This window comes from Tachypleus tridentatus, chromosome 7, assembly GCF_004210375.1.
Source record: "Tachypleus tridentatus isolate NWPU-2018 chromosome 7, ASM421037v1, whole genome shotgun sequence".
Lineage (NCBI taxonomy): Eukaryota > Metazoa > Arthropoda > Merostomata > Xiphosura > Limulidae > Tachypleus > Tachypleus tridentatus.
Window position 1 is genome coordinate 150,611,227 of NC_134831.1, and position 24,593 is coordinate 150,635,819.

The 24,593-nt window shown below is 34.2% G+C and overlaps 1 protein-coding gene across 4 annotated transcripts in view; it reads right to left on the minus strand.

Annotated features, from left to right (window-relative positions):
- LOC143256904 (A disintegrin and metalloproteinase with thrombospondin motifs 16-like) overlaps positions 1-24,593 on the minus strand; it is an 80,615-nt gene that overhangs the window by 16,055 nt on the left and 39,967 nt on the right. For all 4 annotated transcript variants that reach the window (XM_076514745.1, XM_076514747.1, XM_076514746.1 and 1 more), the window contains exons 7-17: positions 23,064-23,223; positions 20,742-20,847; positions 20,385-20,522; positions 16,942-17,095; positions 10,987-11,103; positions 9,086-9,234; positions 5,390-5,453; positions 4,761-4,872; positions 4,347-4,477; positions 1,754-1,877; positions 904-1,148 (exon numbers count right to left, since the gene is read on the minus strand). In XM_076514745.1, coding sequence (XP_076370860.1) covers positions 904-1,148; positions 1,754-1,877; positions 4,347-4,477; positions 4,761-4,872; positions 5,390-5,453; positions 9,086-9,234; positions 10,987-11,103; positions 16,942-17,095; positions 20,385-20,522; positions 20,742-20,847; positions 23,064-23,223 — 1,500 coding nt within the window. The remainder of the gene's footprint in view (positions 1-903; positions 1,149-1,753; positions 1,878-4,346; positions 4,478-4,760; positions 4,873-5,389; positions 5,454-9,085; positions 9,235-10,986; positions 11,104-16,941; positions 17,096-20,384; positions 20,523-20,741; positions 20,848-23,063; positions 23,224-24,593) is intronic.

The window sequence follows — 24,593 nt, forward strand, 5'->3', positions numbered from 1 at the left end:
AATAAAATACATGATCTTATACACTGGAAGAAATCTAGGAGCTATAGAGAAAGCTTGAGGATTTCGTTTGGTGTGTTTTGAATTTCGCACAAAGGTACACGAGGGCTATCTGCGCTAGCCGTCCCTAATTTAGCAGTGTAAGACTAGAGGGAAGGCAGCTAGTCATCACCACCCACCGCCAATTCTTGGTCTACTCTTTTACCAACGAATAGTGGGATTGACCGTCACATTATAACGCCCCCACGGCTGGGAGGGTGAGCATGTTTAGCGCGACGCGGGCGCGAACCCGCGACCCTCGGATTACGAGTCGCACGCCTTACGCGCTTGGCCATGCCAGGCCTTAAACAAACAAAACTGATAAAAAAAATATAAATTTAGTTTTTAAGGAGATGTGTTTTGAAATTTTGACATGATAACTATGTTGTAAGGTTGTTGAAAAAAAATATTCTTAATTAGTGAAAGTTATTTTAAAATTTGTCACACGGTTGACAAAGGTACCGGCAACTTTGTCATCAACATTTTATTACCATATTTCAAGGGAACTAAAATGTTACCTTCAAAACCTTCAAGGAAGCAAGCGAAGCGCTCTTATGAAACTTTCACTCGTATAGCTTCGGTCGTTTAGGTCTATTTTAAATTGTTTTGAGTAACTGATTAATGTTTCGAGCAGTACGTTACTGTGTTTCATTTCTAATAAAGTGTTCTTCGTTACAGATTCAAGCTGTTTCAAAACCTTATTATTCCCAAAGTGGGCTCCTCTTGATGAACTTCAATCAATTTGAAATTCATTATAAGTCGTGAAGTTTGGTGGACTTTTCTTCAAAAAGATTAATATTCTCTAAAAAATATGGTTCATAAGAAACGGGATTTAAACCCGTTTTTAAATATAAGGTATGGACTCACTTCCACAATAAGGTCCTTGTTGGTAGGACCTTCGGCCTGAAACGACTCGGGTTTCTTGTACCACCTTCTGTAAAGAAACTCTGTTCCAGCTACCAGGTACCGCCCAGGCCAGTCCACTGTCCAGTGCCCAGTGATGTAGTAATGACCACTCACGTTTCGTAAGGCAAGAAAAGATGGAGATTCGTCGACCTCGCGGACTGCTATTTTTCTCGACTTTTGTGGTATTTTAACAATGTGATAATAACCTTAATGAAAATTAATAAATATTAACTCAAAAATGAGTAGATTTTCTACTTAGTTGTTGAAAATAATATGTAAATAAGCGGTAAAAAATTAGCAAACAATTTTTATTATATTTATAATTTTATAATATTTATTATAAGTATTACAGCAAGTAATAATAAAAACATTGCTATATTACTTTTAATGTCCTAACTCTATCTTATCCGTAAGGAATTTTTCATTTAATTTTTACAAACTATTGCTGTTACACTGTGACAAGGTTATATAAGATCATTAGCGAATGTATGTGCCGGTCACACTCACACAAACAGTCTTGACAATACCACAAGTTAGTGTTAAAATCGATTAAGTGAATAGAAGTTATATGCACACAACTGTCACAGTCTTGAAAAGAGCAAGGGTCAATTACATTCATTAATTTAAATTTTACATTTAGATTTTTTTTCTATTTTTCTGAAAACAAGACAGCTGCAGTTTAAGTACAAATAAAAAAACATGCGTTTTTAGTGTTGTTTTTGTTAGGGGCTACCAAACTATCGGCAAAAATTAGATAAATAAAATCAAAGATAAATGGAATCTTTTTATCATAATCATGGGCGCCGCTTACCAGATATATTCCCATATATTGTTTCTTGCCCAGAGACAACGTGACAAGTTGTGTTGTCTCCATCACATACTCCACATATATCAGGGTTAACAGTAGAATCTATAACACCATCACAGCCGACGTTCTAAAAGATAACCGCTATTCAGTTAATGAACTATAACTACAAAGATACAAATACAAAAACTGTAATAATTTCAATCAATTATCTGTAGACGTTCATGAAGGAATAATTAAATGATGTACCCATTTTTATACATTATTATATGTTTTAAAGCAGATTTGTTAACGACTTTTGAACACAAGTAAATATTATAAATAAATCCTAAGATATATCCGTATAATTATGCACACACGATGAACATGCCCATGTACGTTCTATACTTAAAGTGCATGTAGAGCCTAGAAAACAATACAAAAGTTTCTTTAATCATATAAAGATATGTCAATATAAGCCTAAGTGTAACTGCATAGTATGTACAAAATCAATCTATCTACACAAAGTTAACGCTCTTAAAAGTAATGTATAATTTAGTGCAATGTTACTTATAGTTAACCGATGAAACACAGTCCTATCAGTGGATAATACACTGAAAGCAAAAGTAGTGTAACTTTCTATGTAAGTGTAAGAGTTCACAAAATGTATAGTGCCTAATTTTCATTAATTATCGTGGAAGGTATAACAAGTTTTGTACCTTTATTTATCTAATAAACCAAAGAACGATATAATACAATTAAAAAGTGCCTTAAAATCTTGGAAAGAATATTTTAACGCGAGGAATGGTTTTGACTTTTTTTTTTCTTCTTAAGGCGGACATTTCCAGTGTTTGAGAATTAATTGACCCCACTGTGGCACAGTGGTAAGTCTGAAGACTTATAACACTAAAATCTGGGTTTTGATACCTGTAATGGGAATAGCACAGATAGCCAACTGTGCAGATTTACACTTAACAACAAAGAAAGAATTACTTTAAGGTATCGATAAGGTCATATTCAGATTTCTAAATTTAAGTGTATTTTGAGAATCTGATTGTTTACTTTCTGACTTCCTGAACAGATCACATGATAGGGAAGTACATATACAGGTAAGATGTAATCTTTAAGCGCCATGAAAGTCTTGAGAATGGATATTACCTACATCTCTTGCAAGACGAGCTGACTTCTCAAACATTAGCATCTGTTATAGAAATGTAATTAAGTGGAAACAAAATGAATAATGATGCTATGACGTAGGAAGTAAGGGATAATTTTTAATCTGTCCCTCCTGTGAAGACAGAAGGTTATATAGGTTATATAGCTGATCTCGAATTATGATACAAGTATTATTCTCATTGTTGCATAGTCTGTAGAATAATCACCACAGTGTTCTGTCACTTTGAAGTGTGGTCTTTTCCTAGAAAGTAGTTTTTTAAGATAGCGAAAGTTCAGAGGTTACTTTCTAACTTTTTATCACAATCAAATTCGAATTTATCTCTTTTTTAAAATGCCCTTCCAGTTGCTACTGGATAAGGATGCAGATTTATAATGCTAGAAACCGGGTTTCAATATCTGGTTGGCAGAGCATATAAATAGCTTATTGTGTGACTTTGTGCTTTACTACAAACAACCAATAAAAAAGCTTTATTCAAAGAGAGGGTAAGGAATGTGTAAGGAAGTGTTAGTAAAAAACACAATCACGACGAAATGGATACATGAAAAGTTTTAATGTTATAGTTTCAAAACCAGCAAAACAATAAAAGCAATATGTCTAATACCGGTAATAAATGTCCCAGTAAATATGCTTTTTGTGTCATCGTAATAAGGCAAGCTAATGATATTAAATAAAAGGCAACTGGTGAAGCAATGTATGGCAAACAACAATGGATTTAAAATGCTATTTTTATAGAACTTTAAGTTCAGATCCGTGAGTTATCAACTGAAAAACAATGTAACCAAAAGTTGCAATCTAGTGTGATTTTATCAGTACTATTAATCATTGTTAAATTGAGACTCATGATGTAATTAATTCAAGTATGTGCTTGAGATATACATAGTTAAAAACATTTCTGCATATTCACTCACAACTGCTACAAAAAGTAATTTCATCTCAGGCATAACTTCAAGTTTGGATTCACCTATTCTCTCAATATCTTACAACTTGTACAGTTGAGAATTGAAATATGAACTTCAAGTTACACTCATTTTCCTTCTCAACACCTTGCAACTAACACAGGTAAGAACTCAGGTATAAAGTTGAGGTGTGTTATTCTAGTCGCATTGTATTCTCCTTCTACACATACAGCTGAGAATATAGATAAATTTGTCACTACAGTTGTCTGAAACATACACAGTAGAGTTTCTAGATATAAACACCATCGTTGTCTTTCCTACTCATACTAAACTATTCTACATATTTGTCTCAGTTTCTCATCCTATAATATTACTATAAAGTCCACTCGTTTTCTTGGTTATTTGTCATATATTTTCATTTTCCACATACGGCTTATAATTCAGCTTTACGGCCGAACCTTTATTGAAATTTTCACTCTATATTTTCCTTTCACACATTCAACACAGAATACAGACTTACGGCACAACCTTTGCTTAAACTACTTACCCTACATTCTCCTTCTACACATACAGCTGAAAACCTAGGTTTACAAGCCACACCATCAGGTAGTTTAGTTGATAACACCAGGAATATTTCTGTTTTCTGAGGCGTACAGTAAACTCTACAGCGGGAGAGAGCTGCAATCCAAAAAACACACTTTAAAGGTACTTAACTAATGTCCGTTATAAGTATCATATTTTGCATCCATAACGATGTGTTTTAGTTTGGTAAGTACAGAACAGAACGACAAAACTCTTAATAAAGACTTAAAATGAAAGCTTACAGACTGTAATGCCAGGAAAGAAGCGTTAAAACAAAAACACATCTCACTTTGTTTTCATTCCTATTACGAAAAGAATGAATAGATACAAATTCAAAGCACAACACTCTAAACATAAAACAAAATCACTAAAGAAATACCTCCGAGGTCTTTCTCGTACGGTTTCCACAGAAACCTATTGCCTCTGAAGGTCTTGTTGTTGAAGGTTTCGCACTGTTCCATCCGTATATCGGTGTTGGCATGGTGACAAAGCTGAAATGGAGAATGAAATTCATAGTACTCTTTAACTCATTACAGATTTAAGAATACAGAAAAAAACATTCATACTCAGTAAAAGCACAAATATATGACGTACGAAAAAAGAACTCACGAATTAAAAATTACACTTAATTATGAACTGGTGAACGAGACAGAAAATCTGTGGTCCCAATTACTGGTATTATTAAATCTTAAATTATTAAAAACACATACAAACATAAAATCCTATGTAAGAAAATTTAAATCCTATATCAGAGAAGAATTATTACCACAATTATGTAAATTTGATTTTCAGTTCTTGTTACTGTTATTAAAACAAACTGAAACGTTTACCGTTTTTTGATCTCTGTCTTGAAAAAAAAACACTGTTAAGCAAACAAACAGCAATAGAATAACATTGACGTTAGTAGATTTACGTTTTCTGTAAAAAGTTTAGTTGAGACTATTAAACCTTAAGTTAAGTAATGTCGCAAAATTTCTTGACAAAATTTTGAAAAGAAGGTTTATTTACCTCAGTGTTACATATCTTATAGACTCGAGTTTGGCCTTCACAGTCCTTGCCGCCATTTCGAGGGCTGTAATGAAGTTCAAGTTAAAATCAGAAAATAAAATCAAAATATTTCGTGTATTAGTAAATGTTAACTGGGTGAATTCAATAGATCTTTAATGTTTATGAGATCAAATATATTCCTTACATTTAACCAACTCAAAATCCTTTGTTCGAAAACGACTTTCCCTGTAGCTAAGGCACTCGACTCGTAATCCGAGGGTCGCGGGTTCGAATCTTCGTCATACCAAACATGCTTGCCCTTTCAGTCGTGGGGGCGTTATAATGTGCGGTCAATCCCACTATTCGTTGGTAAAAGAGAAGCCCAAAAGTTGGCGGTGGGCGGTGCTGAATAGCTGCCTTCCCTCTAGTCTTACACTGCTAAATTAGGGACGGCTAGCGCAGATAGCCCTCGTGTACCTTTGTGCGAAATTCAAAACACACCAAACGAAATCCTCAAGCTTTCTCTATAGCTCCTAGATTTCTTCCAGTGTATAAGATCATGTATTTTATTCTTGTATTACAATTATTCTATATAGGTTATATATTAAAAGGTAAAATAGCATACGATGTTATAGTTACGAAGATATTCAGTATGCGTGTAATATTCAAGATTACATTTCTTTCTTTAACTGTCACTTGTTGCTGTCTTATATCATATATACAACTGGTTTGTTTGTTTTGAATTTTCACGCAAAGCTACACGAGGGCTATCTGCGCTAACCGTCCCTAATTTAGCAGTGTAACATCATTAAGGCAGCTTGTCATCATCACCCATCACCAACTCTTGGGCTGATATTTTACCAACGAATAGTGATATTGACTGTAACTTATAACGCTCCCTCGGCTGAAAGGGTGAGCATGTTTGGTGTAATGGGAATTCGAATTCCCGAACCTAAGATTACGACTCGAGTGCCCTAATTAACTGATCATGCTGGGCCTCATACATGCATATATAAACATATAACGTTAGTCATTAACATTTCTCAACAAACTTTATTCTTCCCACATAATTCCGTTTCAGTACTACTGTAAGGTATTGTTTTTGTTTTATAAGTTGTTATAGGTATACGATCTGTTGTGTTTAGGTGTGATATCGTACCTTATAATTCATCATATCACAACAAGTAAATACCGAACGTGTAGTGTTTTATAAGAAATATTATAATTCATGCTAAATGCTAATTTTTGTTATAATGATTACTCACCATTAAAGAAAAACAGAAACGTTCTTTAAGCATTCTGAAGAGGGCTTCATTTTTTTCTCAAAACGTATAAGTAATAAAATTGAAAAGATAATAAAACAAAAGAGAAATTGAAGAATTGGGGGAGGCTCGCGCCATCTATAAAAGTAAATTATAAGGAAATTTTTGATTAAAAATATTAATTTTATGTTATTATCCTGATCTTTTCTAATCTATCGATTTAGAATTGTAACTTTCCAGAAGTAAAAATGTCTTATGCAATAAAAATTGATTATTCTAAAAAAACAAAAATATTTACCATTTCAGGTAAGATGGCTTTTATTATAAATCAAACTAGTGGTGATGAGATACAACTTTGCATCACTGAAATATAAAATAAAGTCCACAACTTTTCATAATTTAAAACGGCTATAATGAAAGACTGATTTAGTTCATTAGCGTCTTAACTAGCAACCGTTAATCGTTTAGCTTCAAGTGATGACAACGAGAGACTGACCTGCTTTACTGCCATCTAAAACAACGTCCAGAAATACTCACTATTTACTTACAGTTACAATTTCTTAAAAATAATAGGGGAAAGAAAAGTAAAGAAAAACAGCGATTGTGTCAAAGTTTTGAAACAATAATTTATCTTCTCTCTGGCCCAAACTTCAGACTTCGTTGGTTTTTATCACAAGATAAGACATCAACATTCACTTTTCGATATTTCTTTTTTCCAAAAATCTTTACAAGTTGTGTTTTAACCCATGTTACGAGACATCGCTGTCTATCAGCCGAATAACACGACGCAGTAAGTCCTTACGGGTTATATAAGACATGTATACATATTTAGTTACCACTAAATTTACGCCGGGGAGGAATCCTCATCCAACCAGCCACTACTGCAGACCAAACCTATCTGTGCCAGCCATGGAACACTGAATTTAAAGTAAGTTGTTCCCCAACGAAAAGTCCAGTCAATCTTTATTCTGTATTCCTCAGGGGCGTCGACCCATCAATTCAACCAGAAGAAATTAGACAAACCATAGAACCCCAAATACAAGCCAAGGTATACGCAGTTCATCGAATTTATTCTAAGAACAGTAATCATCCCACACACTTCATGAAGATAGTGACAACATCGAAGTACAGTGCCGACTGTATTTTACGAGATGGCTGCTATTATCATATATTTCATTTTAGAGCCGAACGCCCACATCGACGACCACTCAAGAATGGTTCAAACCAAGCACCCAGATATCGTAAACAACCAACGGAAATCTTCCAACAGGAAAATAGCAAAATACCGCCGATTCCAGACCGTATTAGAAGAAACACGAAGAAGGATTCAGACAACCCGACTCAGAAGAAGACAACACCCATTGTTGGCAACACGCCAAGTTGCAGTAGTTCAAGAAAGAAAAAGGACAGTTCCTGCCAGACTTCAATCCCAGTTCCACAGAACTCAACAACCAGCCAGACTCAAACCATTACGAAGATAACCATCGACGCGACAGCACAAACTGAAAAACAATCTACCTCCACGCAGAAAACTCAAACCAAAATCTCGAGAAGAAACAAAGAATCACAGACCAGCGAAGAACAACTCACCGAAGAACAGCCAGTAGTTCCACCACCAAGACCACGTTTCTCAGTTGCACCAATGGGCTTCAAGTGTGGAAACAAGTTCATGATGAAGTTGCCACCCGATCTACAAGACTGCAGCTAACAGTTTTCACGTACACCATCAACGTAGTTCATCAGTTTTTGTTTTTTTTTTAATTTTGTGTTTTTTTCTTTCCCAGCTACTTCCGGGCACGGTCTGGGTAGACTATTTGGCGCCCAGGCCATGAAAGTGGGTTTTCTCGGGGTACTCCCGTTTCCCCACAGCAAAATCTCTGGCATCGGACCTGTAGGTCCCAGCCTCATTCTGAAAAGGGCCGTTTACCCAGTCAAGGGTATCTAATCAATTACAGTAAATTTTAAAAACAATTCGCCAGCCGCCAGGGTTCTCCATCCTCGAGCCAAAGTCTGGCTCACTTCACTTTCGCTGCTTTCGTCCAGTTCTCCCGTCCTTCCTCTCACTCACAAATATTTTTGAAATGTTAAAAATAAAGTAAAAATTCCATGGATATTTTAAAACATTTCTCACGTAAGGGGACGAAGAGGAACTACAAAGTTCCTGAACACCCCAGTTGGAGAGAGAACTCTTCTGATTTCTCTCTCTCTAAACTGAACCCCTGCCACGTTAGTTTAGTTTAGTTTAGCTACCACTAACTGCTACACAACAACATTTTACATGTAAATGACGTGGCACAAAAATATCAAATAACATATAGTTACCGTCTATTGGAATGTATAATTAGTAAATACTTAATGCACATTATATAAAAGTGTACACATATCATGGATTGTTACACAGTAAGCCTTTCTAAACTATGCTTTAAGACGTTACTAAAAACTAATGTACACGTACCGTGGGTTGTTACACTTTCGTTCTTTGTAAGCTATACCACCATCACAAGACTTGGAACAGGATGTCCAGTCCGAAAATGCACCCCATCCACCATCCACAGGTTTAGGACCTTCTTCGTTTTTCTCAACACATTTCCCCCTACGACACCACTAAGGGGATTCCCCGATAAGAAAACAAAACAGCAGCAAAAATATTTTAAACTTAGAAAGCTAGTAAAAAGTTTCACTTATACGTAAGCTGTATGTATGTATAACATTTTTATAAAAAATATGTTTCGTTGTGTAACGGACTTAATATTATTTTAATATCTATGTTTGTTTCGGTTTAATGTACATTTAGATATGTATGTAACTTATCTTGTCGAATGTGTATTGCTCAAATCTCGTCTGTTCTCTAAATTTGTAGAATATTCTCGAGAATAAAAATCAACAATGTATGTTTCAGGAAAGCACTAGTGTATCTTGTTGGACAAACTGAACTTTTTAGAACTTCGCCTAAAATTGTAAATCGACTCACCAAGAGACAGTTTTACAATATTGTTAGTCTGCTACGGTCAGTATACTGTATAAGCTTCGGAAGCTATAATTGTGATTAATGTGTATTAATCGGAAAACTACAGATATTTCACCAGAAACGTTTAGAGGTTTCAAACATCACGAACCGTTCAACTTCAGATAATTAACTTTGGAAGTTAGTATTTCTACGAGAACATTATATATCTATCTTTCTCTGTGAAAAGTAAGCTTATAAACCATCTTACGTCAAGTGAAGTATATTTGTATATCAACATAAAATTAATTCGCTCGTCGATAAAATATTCAGTTCTAGATTAAATAAAAGACTAAATATTGTTTTTGAATTTGTAACATTTTTCTATACAAATAACTATTTGTAATAACCATTACTGTAAATTGTGGTATTTACATATTAAAATATATTTGTGTTAAGAAAAGAATTTTGTGTAACTATCTTGTTAGCAAATATCATAACTTTAATATATATTGACATTTAATTAACTACTAAATTAAAATTAAAATTTCCTGCTATTTGAAATTATAATACGTAACGTAAGAAATCGGAAAATCGTCCGAGATGAAGTATAATACGCGACAATTGTTAAAAGATATAATGTAACTACTTGTAGAACATTTTTACAAATAATGTTTCATTATTAACAAGATATAATCTATTTGCAAAACGTTTTTACAAGCAATATGTTTCATTGTTCACAAGATATTTGTAGAACATTTTTACAAACAAATATTTCATTGTTAACAAGACAATCTATTTGAAGAACATTTTTAAGAGCCATATTCGTAACGAATAATAACTTATTGATAATATTCAACATATCAATTTTGTTTATATAGAATTTTACCTCGCATAACCTGAGTAAATTCCATTCTACGGCTATATTTAGAACATTTTGAACAATCTGTTGAGCTTTACTTTGAATAACGTGAGCAACTATCACGAGGCTATGTTTTCCTTAAACAACGGTATATATTAAACTAATATAAAATCTTGAATAACGACATTATAAATTAATCGTATAATACTTATTCACTGTAAACTTTCCCCTTTTTGTATTGTGTATCTTGTAGTATATACGTATAAAGATGTTTTCCCTTCGATTTCTATAAGAATCTAACATTATTTGAACCTTTATACAGCAGTTTATTGCTTGAAATCTTAATTTTTCAAAAGAACCGTTGAAAACCGGTATAGTATGGACGTCTCAAAAGTGCCTGTGTGATATTTTAATTGTTTCTTGTATATATAAATTTTAACATTTTATCTGCATATCTCAATGAAATCAGAAAAGTACTGTAGTATTGTGCATTATAATTTATACTTTGCGTTCTTAGGCCTTGTACGGTATACCATAATACATTTATTACCTTATTATTCCCGCATGATGTTCCTTCTGCTGCCGGCATGAATTTTGTGACACACTCTCGTCCTCGTCTATGGCACCATAAAGATTTACAGATGTCGTGTTTCATTAAAACTTTACCCTAAAGGTAAAACAAGAGAAATTGCCTGATTAATCACAATTAGTTTATAAACAACAACTTTTTATGTTATGTATACATAAATTATAGTAACAACAAGGGTGTTATGTACTGTTAACCTTTAAGTGTCTGGCTTGACTTGACAGTTAGGACGCTTCACTCACAATCTACGGATTGCAGAATTGAATTCCGTCGCTGAACATAGTTGTTCTTACACCTGGTGGACCGTTATAATGTGACTATAAATCTCACTATTCGTTGGTAAATAGTAACCACAGATTTGACGGTAGGTGGTGTTGTCTAGCTGTCTTCTCTCTAGTTCAATACTTCAAATCGAGGAACCACTAGTGCAGACAGCACTCAAATAGTTTTGTGTGAAATCAGAATCAACAAATATGTTAGGGTGCATACAGTGCGTAAATAAATTTTTCATATAATTGTTCTTGAAACAGACAAGATAAGAAAGGTCAAAATACCACTTTTTAATGTAAAAAGTGTAACAGGTTTATTGCTATACATTTATTTTAACACCTTCGCTTATTTCAGTTTATGCATGGGACGCATATTGTTGGATATGTTGCGCAAATTCCGCCTGTTCTCTGAATTTGTAGAAGATTCTTGAGTGTAAGATTCAACAACGTACAATGTATGTAAAATAATAGTGATTGCCAGGATTTTTACCAAGTGAACTTTTGAGAACCTCGCCTTAATGTTTATAAATCGACGGGCGAGGAGACACTTTAATACTGTTGGTTTGCTACAGTCAGTGTAATATAAACCTCGGAAACTAAAACTGTGAAAAAAAGGTTATTAATCGGAAATCTGTAGATATCAGACTAAGAACGTTTACAGATTTCGAGCATTATAAATCGTTTATCTAAAATGAATTAACTTCGGACGTTAGTATTTCAAGAAGGACATTAAATATTTCATCGGTAAAAAAAAAAAGTTAACTCGTAAGTGATATGAGGTCAGCCGAGCATAAATTTTTATCTATCTTAAGCGAGATGTAACAACATCAACTTAGAATTAATTTGCTCGTCTTGGACCTGGACTGTCGATAAAATATTTAGTTCTAGACCAGATGGAAGACTCATTATAGTTTGTAAAACTCCTGTACATAAGCTATTATTTGTAATAATTATTTATTTGTTTGCTTTTTGTGTGTAATTAGTCACAAAAATGCAAAATTGGCTATCTGTGCTCTACCACCACAGGTATGCAGACAAGAGTGTAATACTGGAATGGTATTATGTAGTTTTTCATAATTTTACATACTCTATAATTTAAATAGTTGCAAATTTTAATTTCAATTTAGAATATAATTAAACATTAATATGTAATAAATTTATGAAGTTTGCCAACAGGATTGATACATACAATTTTTTATAACACGAATAAATTTTAAAATACAATTAACAATACAATTTATAGTAACGGTTATAATGAACAGAAATGCTCCCCAGTGGCACAGTGGTGAGTCTGCATACCTGTGGTGGTAGAGCACAGATAGCCAATTTTGCATTTAGAAGACAAATCTTAATTGAATTTATATTTTTCAGTACCAACAAGATTTGATCATGTCAGATTATCAAGGTTTTCATGTATCACATTCCCTCAAACAACTAGAAAAGTATAATAAAGCAATGAATTGCTTGAAATTTCCAAAATCTTAGAATTAGAGGTTAAAAATCAATGAGAAAAATTACTAAAAAAGGGTATTATTGAGATATTAGTGAATGATGATTTGTTGTCTGAGAAAGCATTAGGAGACTACTGTAGTTTCTCCACTACCCCATCAGAGTTGAAAGATAAGTTAGAAATCTAGTTAAAACTCAAATAAACCGATCTCAAACAAGCCCACATTAAAGCCCAAAAAGAACAAGTCCGTATTGAAGCCGAAAAATAGAAAGAGCAAGTGTATATCGAAACAAAAAGAGAAAGTAAATATCTCGAGGCCGAACAAGCCCGTATAGAAGTAGAGAACGACCGAGCACGCATCGAAAGGGAAACAGAAAATAAACGTTTCGAGACCAAACAAGCCTGTGTCACAGTCGAGATAAAGCAAGCCTGTATCGAAGCCGAGAAAAAAATTAGGCTAAAAAAAGTGTAAATTCGACTTAACTCTGATCGACCAAGGCAAAATGACAACTTTGAACTCAATCGATATATTAATATCGCTATTTAATGACAATAAAGTTAATAAATACTTCCAATATTTTGAGGATGTTGCCCAAACAATGGAATTGCCCACTGAAAAATGGTTGCTGTTATTATAAAGTGTTTTAATTGATTAAGCACAAAAAGCTTACACATACGACAGAAAGTACCCCTGCGTCGTGAGTAGTTTTTTTTTTCATAACTTAAAAAGTATCATGATTAGCATAATGAAAGTAGGGTATATTATAAATATTATACTAACACACATCTACATAAACTTATATGTAAATGAAACGACAAATAAACTGTTTATAAACAAATAACCAAACATAGGAGGGGCAGAAAGTGTTTGTGCGTCTACTTTAAGGGTCAGTTGTGTAGCCTTTCAGGTGAATTACTCAGCGTAATCTCTCCTCACAGACCTCCATGATCGTTTGACAGTACTCGACTGGTATTTTCTTCCATTCTTCTTTACAGAAGGCATCCAACTCTTCCAAGTTTTTCGGATGACGCTGATGAACCATGGTCTTCAACTCATGCCAAACGTTTTCAATTGGGTTGAGATCGGGCCACTCCAGAACGCTTATATAGTTCATCTGCAACCAGGATTGCACATATTTCGATGTGTGCTTAGGGTCATTGTCGTGCTGGAAGATCCAACGACGCCCAAGCTGCAAGTTCCGAGCATCATTCTTGATATAAGTGCCTAATATATCAACGTACTCTTCTTTTTTCATGATTCCGTTGACACGGTGAAGGCTGCCTACACCAGAAGAGCTGAAGGAATCCCATAGCATGATCGAGCCACCTCCGTGTTTAATTGTAGGGACGACGTTCTTTGGAAGATTTCGTTCCCCCCTTCTTAATGAAAATATTGCGAACATCATTGTGGCCGAAAAGCTCGATTTTAGTCTCGTCTGATCAAAGAATACTCTTACAATAGGTAAATGGTTTATCTACATACTTTCTTGCATACCTCAATCGTGCTTCTAAATGAACAGGCTTTAAATATGGAGTTCTACGAGGACGGCATGCTTTGAACCCAGAAGAACGTAGCATTTTCGTAACTGTAGAAATGCTTACTTCAACCCCAGTTTTCTTACCAGTTTCTGTATGTCATTACGTGTTAAATGAGGGTTCCTATTAGCTTCTCTGAGAACCTTCCTCTTGGTTCTCTCTGGAATTTGGTGGGGCGTCAGCAACGAGGGAGGTTAGCAGTTGATCCTGTAAGCTTAAACTTGGCAATTATGCTTTGAACAGTAGATTTCGGCACATTAAGCTGTGTAGCAATACTGGAAAGAGACACACAAGACTTGTATTTTACAATAATTCAGTTTTCGAAATCGCTGGACAGTTGTTTCCTGTTCGCCATTATGAATAGCAGATAATGACGGAGACGGCGCTAAACTGCCGGAAGTAAATTTTTTGCTGGCTAAATTCCAATAATTATGAACCCAGTGTCTAGCTCTGGAATGGTATTATCTAGTTTTTCTCCAAACTAAACAAAATGTTTACGGGAATATCAGTTTTTTCACACGTCCTGAAATGTACGAACACTTCCTGCTCCTCCTATTTTTGGTTATTTGTTTATAAACAGTTTATTTGTCGTTTAATTTATATAAAATTTATGTAGACGTGTGTTAGTATAATATTTATAATATATTTTACGTCTATTAACCTAATCGTGATACGTTTTAAGTTATGAGCAAAAAACTACTCGGGTCGCAGGGGTACGAACACTTTCTGTCGTGACTGTATGTTACTCTTTCTCTCCAGAAGATTATACGGAGAATGATAAGTTTAAAGCATCTATTTTCAAAGCATATGATTTAATATCAGAGGCTTATCTCTAAACGTTTGAAGGTATTGCGTATATTGAATTTATTCAAGTTTATTTTAATCGATGGTGTCCTTCTATTCATATTGACAAAAGTTTCAAAAAACTGAGACAGTTATTTTTAATTGAGGAATTTAAACGTTGTACAAGTAACGATCTTAAAACTTACTTAAAGTTGAAACATTTCAGAAAGCCGTTGCTCTTTCCGATGATTATAGTTTAACATATAAAACTACATTTCATATTTAAAAAAATTCTTGACATCTCAGAAAAATCCTGTAAATCTTCAATCCACTAAAGTTGAGGATTCTTATAAAAATTCCAGTTCCTCTAGTTCGAATTCTTCAGACAGTCAGGAAAAAGCTTCATCAGAATCATTAAGACCTATTCGTCATTTTTGTTAAAAGTTTGGTCAGTTTATGTCTGATTATTTGTGTTTGAAATAGAAAAAAAGAAAAGGAGGCAACATCAGGTGCATTCGTGTCCAGTTGATATGGCCACTGATGAATAGGCTGATGTAATTAGAGAGGGATTAAGACCATTTGTCACTAGTTCTGTCACTAATGAGTCTGTCTTTGCTCAGGGTATTAAGGGTGGCTCTGTTAGGTGGCTCTAATAAGGGTATATTATTATTGTTGAGAAACAATTTGGCTTGGAAAAAAGTTTCTTGCAGAACCCCAGATGACTGTTTCATGTAAAGATGATGTTGTTGTTGAGGGTACTTCAGACATGTTTCTCTCATGTACTGTGACTAGAGCTCAGGCTAAGAAATTAAGTAAAAAAGATATGATAGACACCTGTTTAGAGAATGATATTATATATTTATCCCGGACATTTTTTGAACCCGACGGGGATCTTATGAATAATTGCCTACTGACAATTCTTTGGTTAGTGACAATAATGAACGTGAGGAAGTTTTGTTTCCTAGAATCAAACTGATGTATGAGCAAGGAAAAAGAGTCGTAGATCCATTCACTATTTAGATATGCACTCCCAAAGGTTGAACTGGAGAATGTTCTAAATAGCAATATTTTTCAAAAATGGTGTGCTCATGAGAAAATGGAGACCACAGAATGTACCAGCTTTAGAGAATCGGGCTGCAGTTTATCAAATTGTTGTTCCAAAAGCATTTGATTCTAAAGTATTGAAAGTACCCATAAACTTCCCATGGCAGATCACTTAGTTGTAAACAAGACATGTGACAAAATAATGAGACACTTCTTTTGGCTAAAAATTAGGCAAGATGTTTCTCAGTTTTGTAAAACTTGTCAAGTGGTCAGAACGCCTAACCAGAAAATTACTCTTGAAACATATCCGAGCTTTCTAAGAACCCCTTAATTCTGTGATTATTGATTATGTTAAGCAGAAAAGATAACACTCATTCTTCAACTTTCACGTACTATGTAAATTATGTAATTTTATAAGCGTAAGATTATTTGTGTGTATTGATTTCGTTATGTATTGTCATGATTTCATATATGAAATAGCTTAGTTAAAATTGTCCAACGTCAGTTAATGAATTTACGGATACATATATTTTAATATTTGCGTTTGTTTCAATTTAATGCATTTGACGTATACTGTTGGATGTACACTACGCAAGTCTCATCAAGATTCTCAAAAATAAGATTAAACGATATATGCTTTACTAAAACACTAGCGTAACTTCGAATATTGTTGAACGTTCTAGAATTTCGCCTGATGAGTTATAAAAGCAAGCCATCACAAGATGCCAAAAGACAGTAAAAGAATATTAGTCAGTGATTTCGAGAAAACCCACTTGTAGAGAAAAATATATATATGTAAATTAACAATGAAAAATGAAAAAAAAATTTTTTTTCAACCTTTTCGTGGTAAAGTTTGCAGAGTTTAGATTTGGTTCCAAATTGAAGTTTACACTGCATATCTGCATCGTACATCTCTCCAGGAAGCGTATCTGGAAACTGAAGATCTCCTTTCTGCTGAGGCTCGTTATTCAGACAGAAAGAACGGGAAGATCTAAGAAAAATAGAACAATCTACTGGAATCATCTTAATACTTCAATTAAAGAGCACATCTTAATGAAATCAGCTTCATGACTTCGAATGAAATGCAAAAATTAAAGAAGTTTTCTTAAAATTTATTGAAATCGAGTGCATATATTAATCTAAACTGGCGTACAAAAAATACTGTATTGACACGCACACATACACACACACACACATAAACCCTTACGCTGAAAGTCACCAAAATTAATATTGTATTTTTGGAAATAAAATTTCAGGTGTTGTCGGAACTTAACGCTATTGCCCAATATGTTTTTAATAAATCACTAGTTTTAATTGTGTTTCATAGCTTAGTGTTAAGCTCAATATCACATTTCAGGGCTAAGACAAAATGTAAATCTAGTGATTCTTACTTTCGTCCTAATAGTAACATACTGAATGTCCGGTGATATATCTCCTTTGAAGATCAGTAAATACAAATCCAATTCTACAGTCTTCACCTGTTTGTTAAATGTTTTAATCTGTCTTCTGGTTCCAGATTAACGGTCTTCAGTTGTCACAAAAACACTTTATCATAAGTTTAACTTCCATATTTTGTTTCGATAAACTAGCCTTCTCTACAAAATCTACCTTCTTTTCATCTATGTCGAGGAATATTTTAATAAGATGATTAAGGAACATTATACAAATATGTTGTTGTTGTTGTTTTGAATTAAGCACAAAGCTACACAATGGGCTATTTGTTGTCTGCCCACCACGGGTATCGAAACGCGGATTTTAGCGTTGTAAGTCCGCAAACATACCGCTGAGCCACAGGGGGGCAACAAATATGCAATCTCCTCCAGGAATACCTGAAGTATATGTTCTGATGACACCATATCATTTGGCTGGACACCAGTTAAAATGTTCTGATAGAATAACGATATCATTTGGCTGGACACCAGTTAAAATGTTCTGATAGAATATCTTATTAAGTTTACTTATTTTCCGTGTACCTGAATAATCAGTTTATAAGAACACGATATACTATTCTATAAACTAGCTTATCTCCCAGGTTCAATTGAAGAGATGTATCTATAGAATCGGTTTAATTAAGTAATTAAATGTTATTATGATAAACTGACCTGACCTTCTCGGCCCGTCTGTAATTCGACTATTAGGAGAAATATTAACTGTATCATTAGATACCGTTCCTATAAAGTAGTCTGGCCTTCCATGTATGCCTGCAATACGTAAACCGGGAGAATCAGGTGTAGCTAAGTAATTTATCAGATGAACTCATTCACGCGCTTCTACCTCAACTCTGTGAAGATTATATTGATATCAAACTAATCCGTTTATCCAGCTCTGGAAGAATGTGTGAGGGTAAAGTTGAATTAATTTACTAAGGCTTCTCTCAAACTTTTATATCTATAAAATTGTCCTTACAAATCTAGTTAACGAGGGCTATATAATAAAAATATCAAAAATAATTATGGAACACACTGGCGATACATCTTGAGGAGTCACAAACAAGGAGTAACTGCAACTAGATGGTACACATTATTAATATTACGAGACATTATCATGAGAAATGTAAAAGCTAAATAAATAATCTTTGTACAATGCACTAACAGTTTATATGTGAACCTTTCGCTTTAAACAGGACATTACACGTTCTAAATGTTTCATATTACTATCCACAATTCAGTTTCCTTTTACCATTTTAATTCTCTAAATGCGTACAGTTTCAAGAATGTTCATGTTGGGATGCTACGCAGGCAAAGTGTTACTTTGGCTTCTTTAATGTCAACATAATGCTGCACCACATTTATTGAAAGCTTGAGAAAATTATCGCGAAGGAATGTCATAATGAGATAAAGCCTGCTTGTACTTTTCTGCAGTCAAGGTGTTTTAAGTTTTTTTGTGAATCACCGAGACACCGTTAGCTCTGATCCACCGCCAAGTTTCGCTGTGGATGTTGTACGTTGGGTATGATACCATTACCCGTTTCTTCCGTCGAAATTTGGATTAATTTTTAAAGAGTACGCCTTCTAGTTTTGTTCGTTTCACTGTTTGTAGTTTGATTTCCGTTTCAAATTTTTCGCTTAGTTTTTTCTTCTCAAGAACGGTTTTCGAACAGGTACATGTCTCGTGAGACCACCCTGCGCTAATGCTTATCATACTCGATCCACTAACTCCTGTATTGACAGCAAGGTAGTTGGCAAGATCTGTCTGTATTCGGCTGTCATCTATCTTATATAAAATACAACTTGAGACACATAGCATTCCTTTTGGATAGCTTAGGTTTTTTATCCCATCATTAACAGTGTCAATTTAACTAAAATACCCTGAAACTTGCATTCAGCTTCTGTTGAAATATGAAGTCTTGCTGCATTTTGTTGTTTTGCATGGTATATCTTTGACCAGCCAAAACCTTTTGCCAAATGGTATTTAAGTTCCTGTGAATCATGATTAGAATCATATTATTCTACTAGACGTAGTATGACCAAATGTGTCTCTTTAGAATTAATACTGGTGTGGCACTTTATGATTGATTGGACAACAACCAATCTTAGTGCAAATTATCAATGTCCCATTGTACACTGGTATAGTTTATTTTCACGTGATACAGATATATATGGTTTACAACCTTTTTTCTCATCGTTTCCATGATTATTTCCAATATTTTATGTATGGGACAAAGTAGTGTGACTGACTTATTTACCCGGAAACCTATCAAACCGTTGTGTCTAAGGACAAACGTAAAACGATGCCCAGGCTCAGGTTGTATCTCAAAAAAACAGTCTAGCTGTCACAATTACGAAGTCTACCTTACACTATCATAAATGTAATACTTAAGTGTTTTTTAAGTCGTTTTTGCCGATAGCTTTAGTTTCATTGAAGGCTTTGATTACATACGCCTCTATGATTTCATATAACAGTCTAACAATCTTATTCAGTAAGACTGTCTCAAGTCTATGTGTCTGAAAAGTAGTATAACAGTTGGATTCGTCAAGTCTGTTTCAAATCTATGTACCTGACAAAGTGTTTTAGTTATCACATTTACCAAGCTCATTTTAAACCCGTGTGCCTGAGGAAGTAGTCCAGTAATTACATCCATCGATTCCGTCTAAAACTTATGTGAAAGATAATTTAAATCGACACGCACTCGTAGCATTCGCCAAGTCTGCCTCAAACCTATGTGCCTATGTGTCTGACAAAGTAGTCTAGCGCACGCATGCGCAAAGTCCATCTAAAACCTGTGTCTGACGAAGTAGTCTAGCTAGCCCATTCACCCCAGTTCCAAGATGTCTCCCTACTCCAGGAAGTTGGTGAGCTCCTTCCGGCTACAAGTTGTCCACTTGAATGTTCCGTCCAGTCCGGCCAAAACGGGTGACATGATGCTTCCTCGTGCGTCAGTACACTTTGATCCTTTTCCGTCGTGCACCATACCAAAACTGTAAAAGAATGAAAAAAGCAATTGTTTTGACGGTTTCTAGTTGTGGAAGGAAAAAAGAAACTTTTAGGTTTTTTTTATTATGAGATAACATTGATCCTTTACATAAATCAATAAACTTATCTGGGAAGAAAAAAGCTGAAAATTCTGATTTACTCAATTTTTTGTTCCATCCTAAATCAGCGCGAAAATCAAATTTCTCATTCTTCTGTCAACTTACTTATGTCCCACCTCGTGTGCAACAGTAAAAGCCAGTGCTAAGCCAGTGTCCTCATTGACTGTACAACTTCTGTACTTACTACACATGCCACTAACAGGAGCGTAACCTAGAACAGAGAATAAAAATACTTGTGATAAAAACAAAAGATTCCAAAGATGTCCTATAGTTTACTAATTGTCCAGATGGGTTAAGCGCTTGATTCGCAATGTGAGGGTTGCGGATTCGATTCCCTGTCGCGCCAAACATGTTCACCCTTTCAGCCGTGGGGGTGTTATAATGTGACAGTCACTCCCACAATTCGTTGATAAAAGAGTAGCCCAAGAGTTGGCGGTGGGTGTTGATGACGAACTGTTTCCCTCTAATCTTATAAGCACTGCAAAATTACGGACGACTAGCGCAGATAGCCCTCGTGTAGCTTTGCACGAAATTTAAAAACAAACAAACTTTACTAATCAGTATGAATTTTTGATATATGATGATTTTTACGTTTGTAATATATTCATTTATTTAGTTTTTGTTCTAAGACTGTAATAACTATAAATTCATTAAGAAATAACCTTCATATTTTGGTTAGTGTAAAACCTACGACTCTGAACCTATTGAAGAAAGTAAGAACTAAAAACAAATAAATGTCTAAAAACAGTAATTGAAGTTTTAGTACACGTTTCCCCATGTAGTGAATGTAAATTTAATTCAATAATATTAATTTTTACCATCCGATTATTACTTAAATGGTTTCTAAGTCGTTTTTGCCGAGAGCTTTAGTTTCATTGAAGGCTTTGATTACATACACCTCTATGGTTTCATAATTCAGTTTAGGAAAATATAGCACCACAAAGCAATGCTTACATTATCATAAGTGTAATACATAAAATGCAAGTTCTGTATTAAATTGAAACTATAAGAGCGAAACTGATAAATACGGGTAACTGACGGTAATCGGATTAGCAGTTCCTAACTACACGTTTATTCAGCGTAGAAATCAAACACTTGTAGAAATGAGGTCAAAACGAATAACTGCAGTCCGAGATTTACTGTTTGTCTTTGTTTTATGATAGTATATTTGATAAAACATCTTTATAAAGGTATACAAATATAGAAACCTATCATGTATAGGTTCACCTAAAATACTATATCTCAACTAAAACAAATTTGATATGAGATCTAACAAATTAAACTTTCATTTGATGAATAAAGTGAGTGTTAAGACGTTAAAAACGTTATTGTTTTTCAAAAGTAGGTGAAATATTCAGTGCATGCAGCCATTGTTGTATACACGTCGAAGCACGACTATGACTAGGTCTTTCTCAATAAACAATATTACTAGGTTACTTATGTAAGATATCAACAGGCCAAGAGATATCAATTTACTAACCACCAGTATACACCAGGTTTCCAGTATACTATCACTATACAGTAGCGCCAGGTTGCAAACAGAGAGAAACATCATGTTACGTACCTCTTATATCATCAGGCTAATAAACCATTACTATCATACAGTAGCGCCTGGTTACAAACGGAGAGAAACACCATGTTACGTACCTCCTGTACCATCAGACTTAAAAACCATTACTATCATACAGTAGCGCCTGGTTACAAACGGAGAGAAACACCATGTTACGTACCTCCTGTACCATCAGACTAAAAAACCATTACTATCATACATTAGCTTAGCGCCTGGTTACAAACGGAGAGAAAGACCATGTTACGTACCTCCTGTATCATCAAGATAACAATCCATTACTATCTTACAGTAGCGCCACGTTATAAACGGAGAGAAACACCATGTTACGTACCTCCTGTACCATCAGACTAAAAAACCATTACTATCATACAGTAGCGCCTGGTTACAAATGGAGAGAAATACCATGTTACGTACCTCCTGTATCATCAGACTGACAAACCGCCTAGTTATTAACCTAGAATTGCGCTTGGTTACTAACATTGAATAATAACCATGTTACCTGTTTGTTGTATAATCAAGTTAACCAATCACTAGGTTAACAATGTACGGTAGCGCCAAGTTACTAGTGCAGAGTATCACTATGTTATGTATTTAACTACATCGTTAAGTGAACAAACCACCAGGTTACTAACTTCATTAGTATAGGCTATTAACGTAAAGTGGCAACGTACTATGTTAGTTATTTTACTTACACTATAATCAGATAAACGATCTTAGGAATTTAGATCAATGGTTGATCTAAGGGTTGCACTAAGTTAAGTACCTCGTATCATAAGGTTAGCAAACAGTTTACAAATGTAGGATAAACTGTGTTTTCTACCTTGTGTCATAAAGTTAACAACCACAATGTTACCTACCTAGAGTGTCACAAGGTTCGTCCTTCCAAGCACAGATGTCCAGTCCTGTTAACAAAACAGCGTGATCGTGATGAGATCCTTTCGTGTCCTCTAACGTCGACTGCCATTGACAGAAACTGGACAAAGATTTTTCAGCATTGTGGGATAATGAAAGTCCAGGCTGTATTGGAAATTTCATATAGATAATTAATAACGTATACATGATAGGGCCTCACATGTGGATACACTAAAAATATTAAGAGTAAGAAGAAAAGAAAGACAGTGGATTATGAACATTTTAGTGATGTCTAGTAGAATGTTCTAGTCTTTGAATATGGCATTACTTATTACGTTATATCTTTCAAGTGATGTGGTGGATTTTTTTTGTAGAGTTAACTGAAAGAAGGCTGTGTTCCAGAAAATGAAAAATGTCCTTAACCGTGAAGGAAACTATATAAGAAATAAAAAAAAAAATGTTTACATACAAACAGCAAGTCTTCACGGTGTAAATATGAATGATCAGCACCTATGTGTTGTCTAAAATTTAATAAATAATTAAAACCAACGTTTCATATGTACCCAGTTTTAAAAACTTAATTGAAGCCGTAAAATCAACGACTTCCACTTCAAAAATATTAGGAATCATGTCATACAAAAACGCAAAAAAAATCTGTATTTTACACACACGCCTACAGAGCTTTAAAAGTATGTTCAAGACAGGAAATTATAATGAATTGTTATTAATTAAATATGTAAATGTTGATATAGGATTTAAACCATGTCTTAAAGCTGTAATATATATTTACGAGAGTCAAAATGAGGATTTGTAATATGAGAAAATAATGTCAACACTGACTTAAATCTTAGGCTTCTTTGTTTACTGTTTTTGTTATTACATTTTCACTTTAAGATACCTTTCTTGTTTCTGTACTTCTTTGAAGATTCTTATTTTCCCTTTAAATTAACAATTATTAGTTATCCTGTTTGATATTATACAGTGGACCAACTTTTAAATTATTATACGTATGTGTGTTGCAGAATTCTGTTATTGTTTCCGTCAATGGTGAAATTGGAAAGAGAATCTGTGATATACAACACAGATATTTAATCATTTAAAGAACTGTAATTGTGATTAGCATTAGCTCTGTGCATGTTCTAATGATATGTTTCAGTACCTATTGTATAACATTAAAATATCTAAGCAATTATTTCTAATTTTCTCATAAAGATATGTATACCTGCACATACCAGTATATCCTAATTAATTCTAGGTTCTAAGCCAGTGACAAAAAGAAGGTATCTATTTCTCACCGCAGTTTTCTCTATTTCATACAGTGACTACCCAGTCTTCCCAGATACTGTTGTTTGTCTTAGTACGTATGGTGATCTTCAAATGTTTTTACACTTAGTTTCAGTTTGTGCAGGTGTATTTAATTCGATAATAGATATTATGGTTCGTTTCAATTCATAAGGCGTAGTTATAGTGATTTCTTAATATACTGGCGCTAAAATTTGAACTTCATAAATGGTTTATTAAGTTATTAAGAAGAC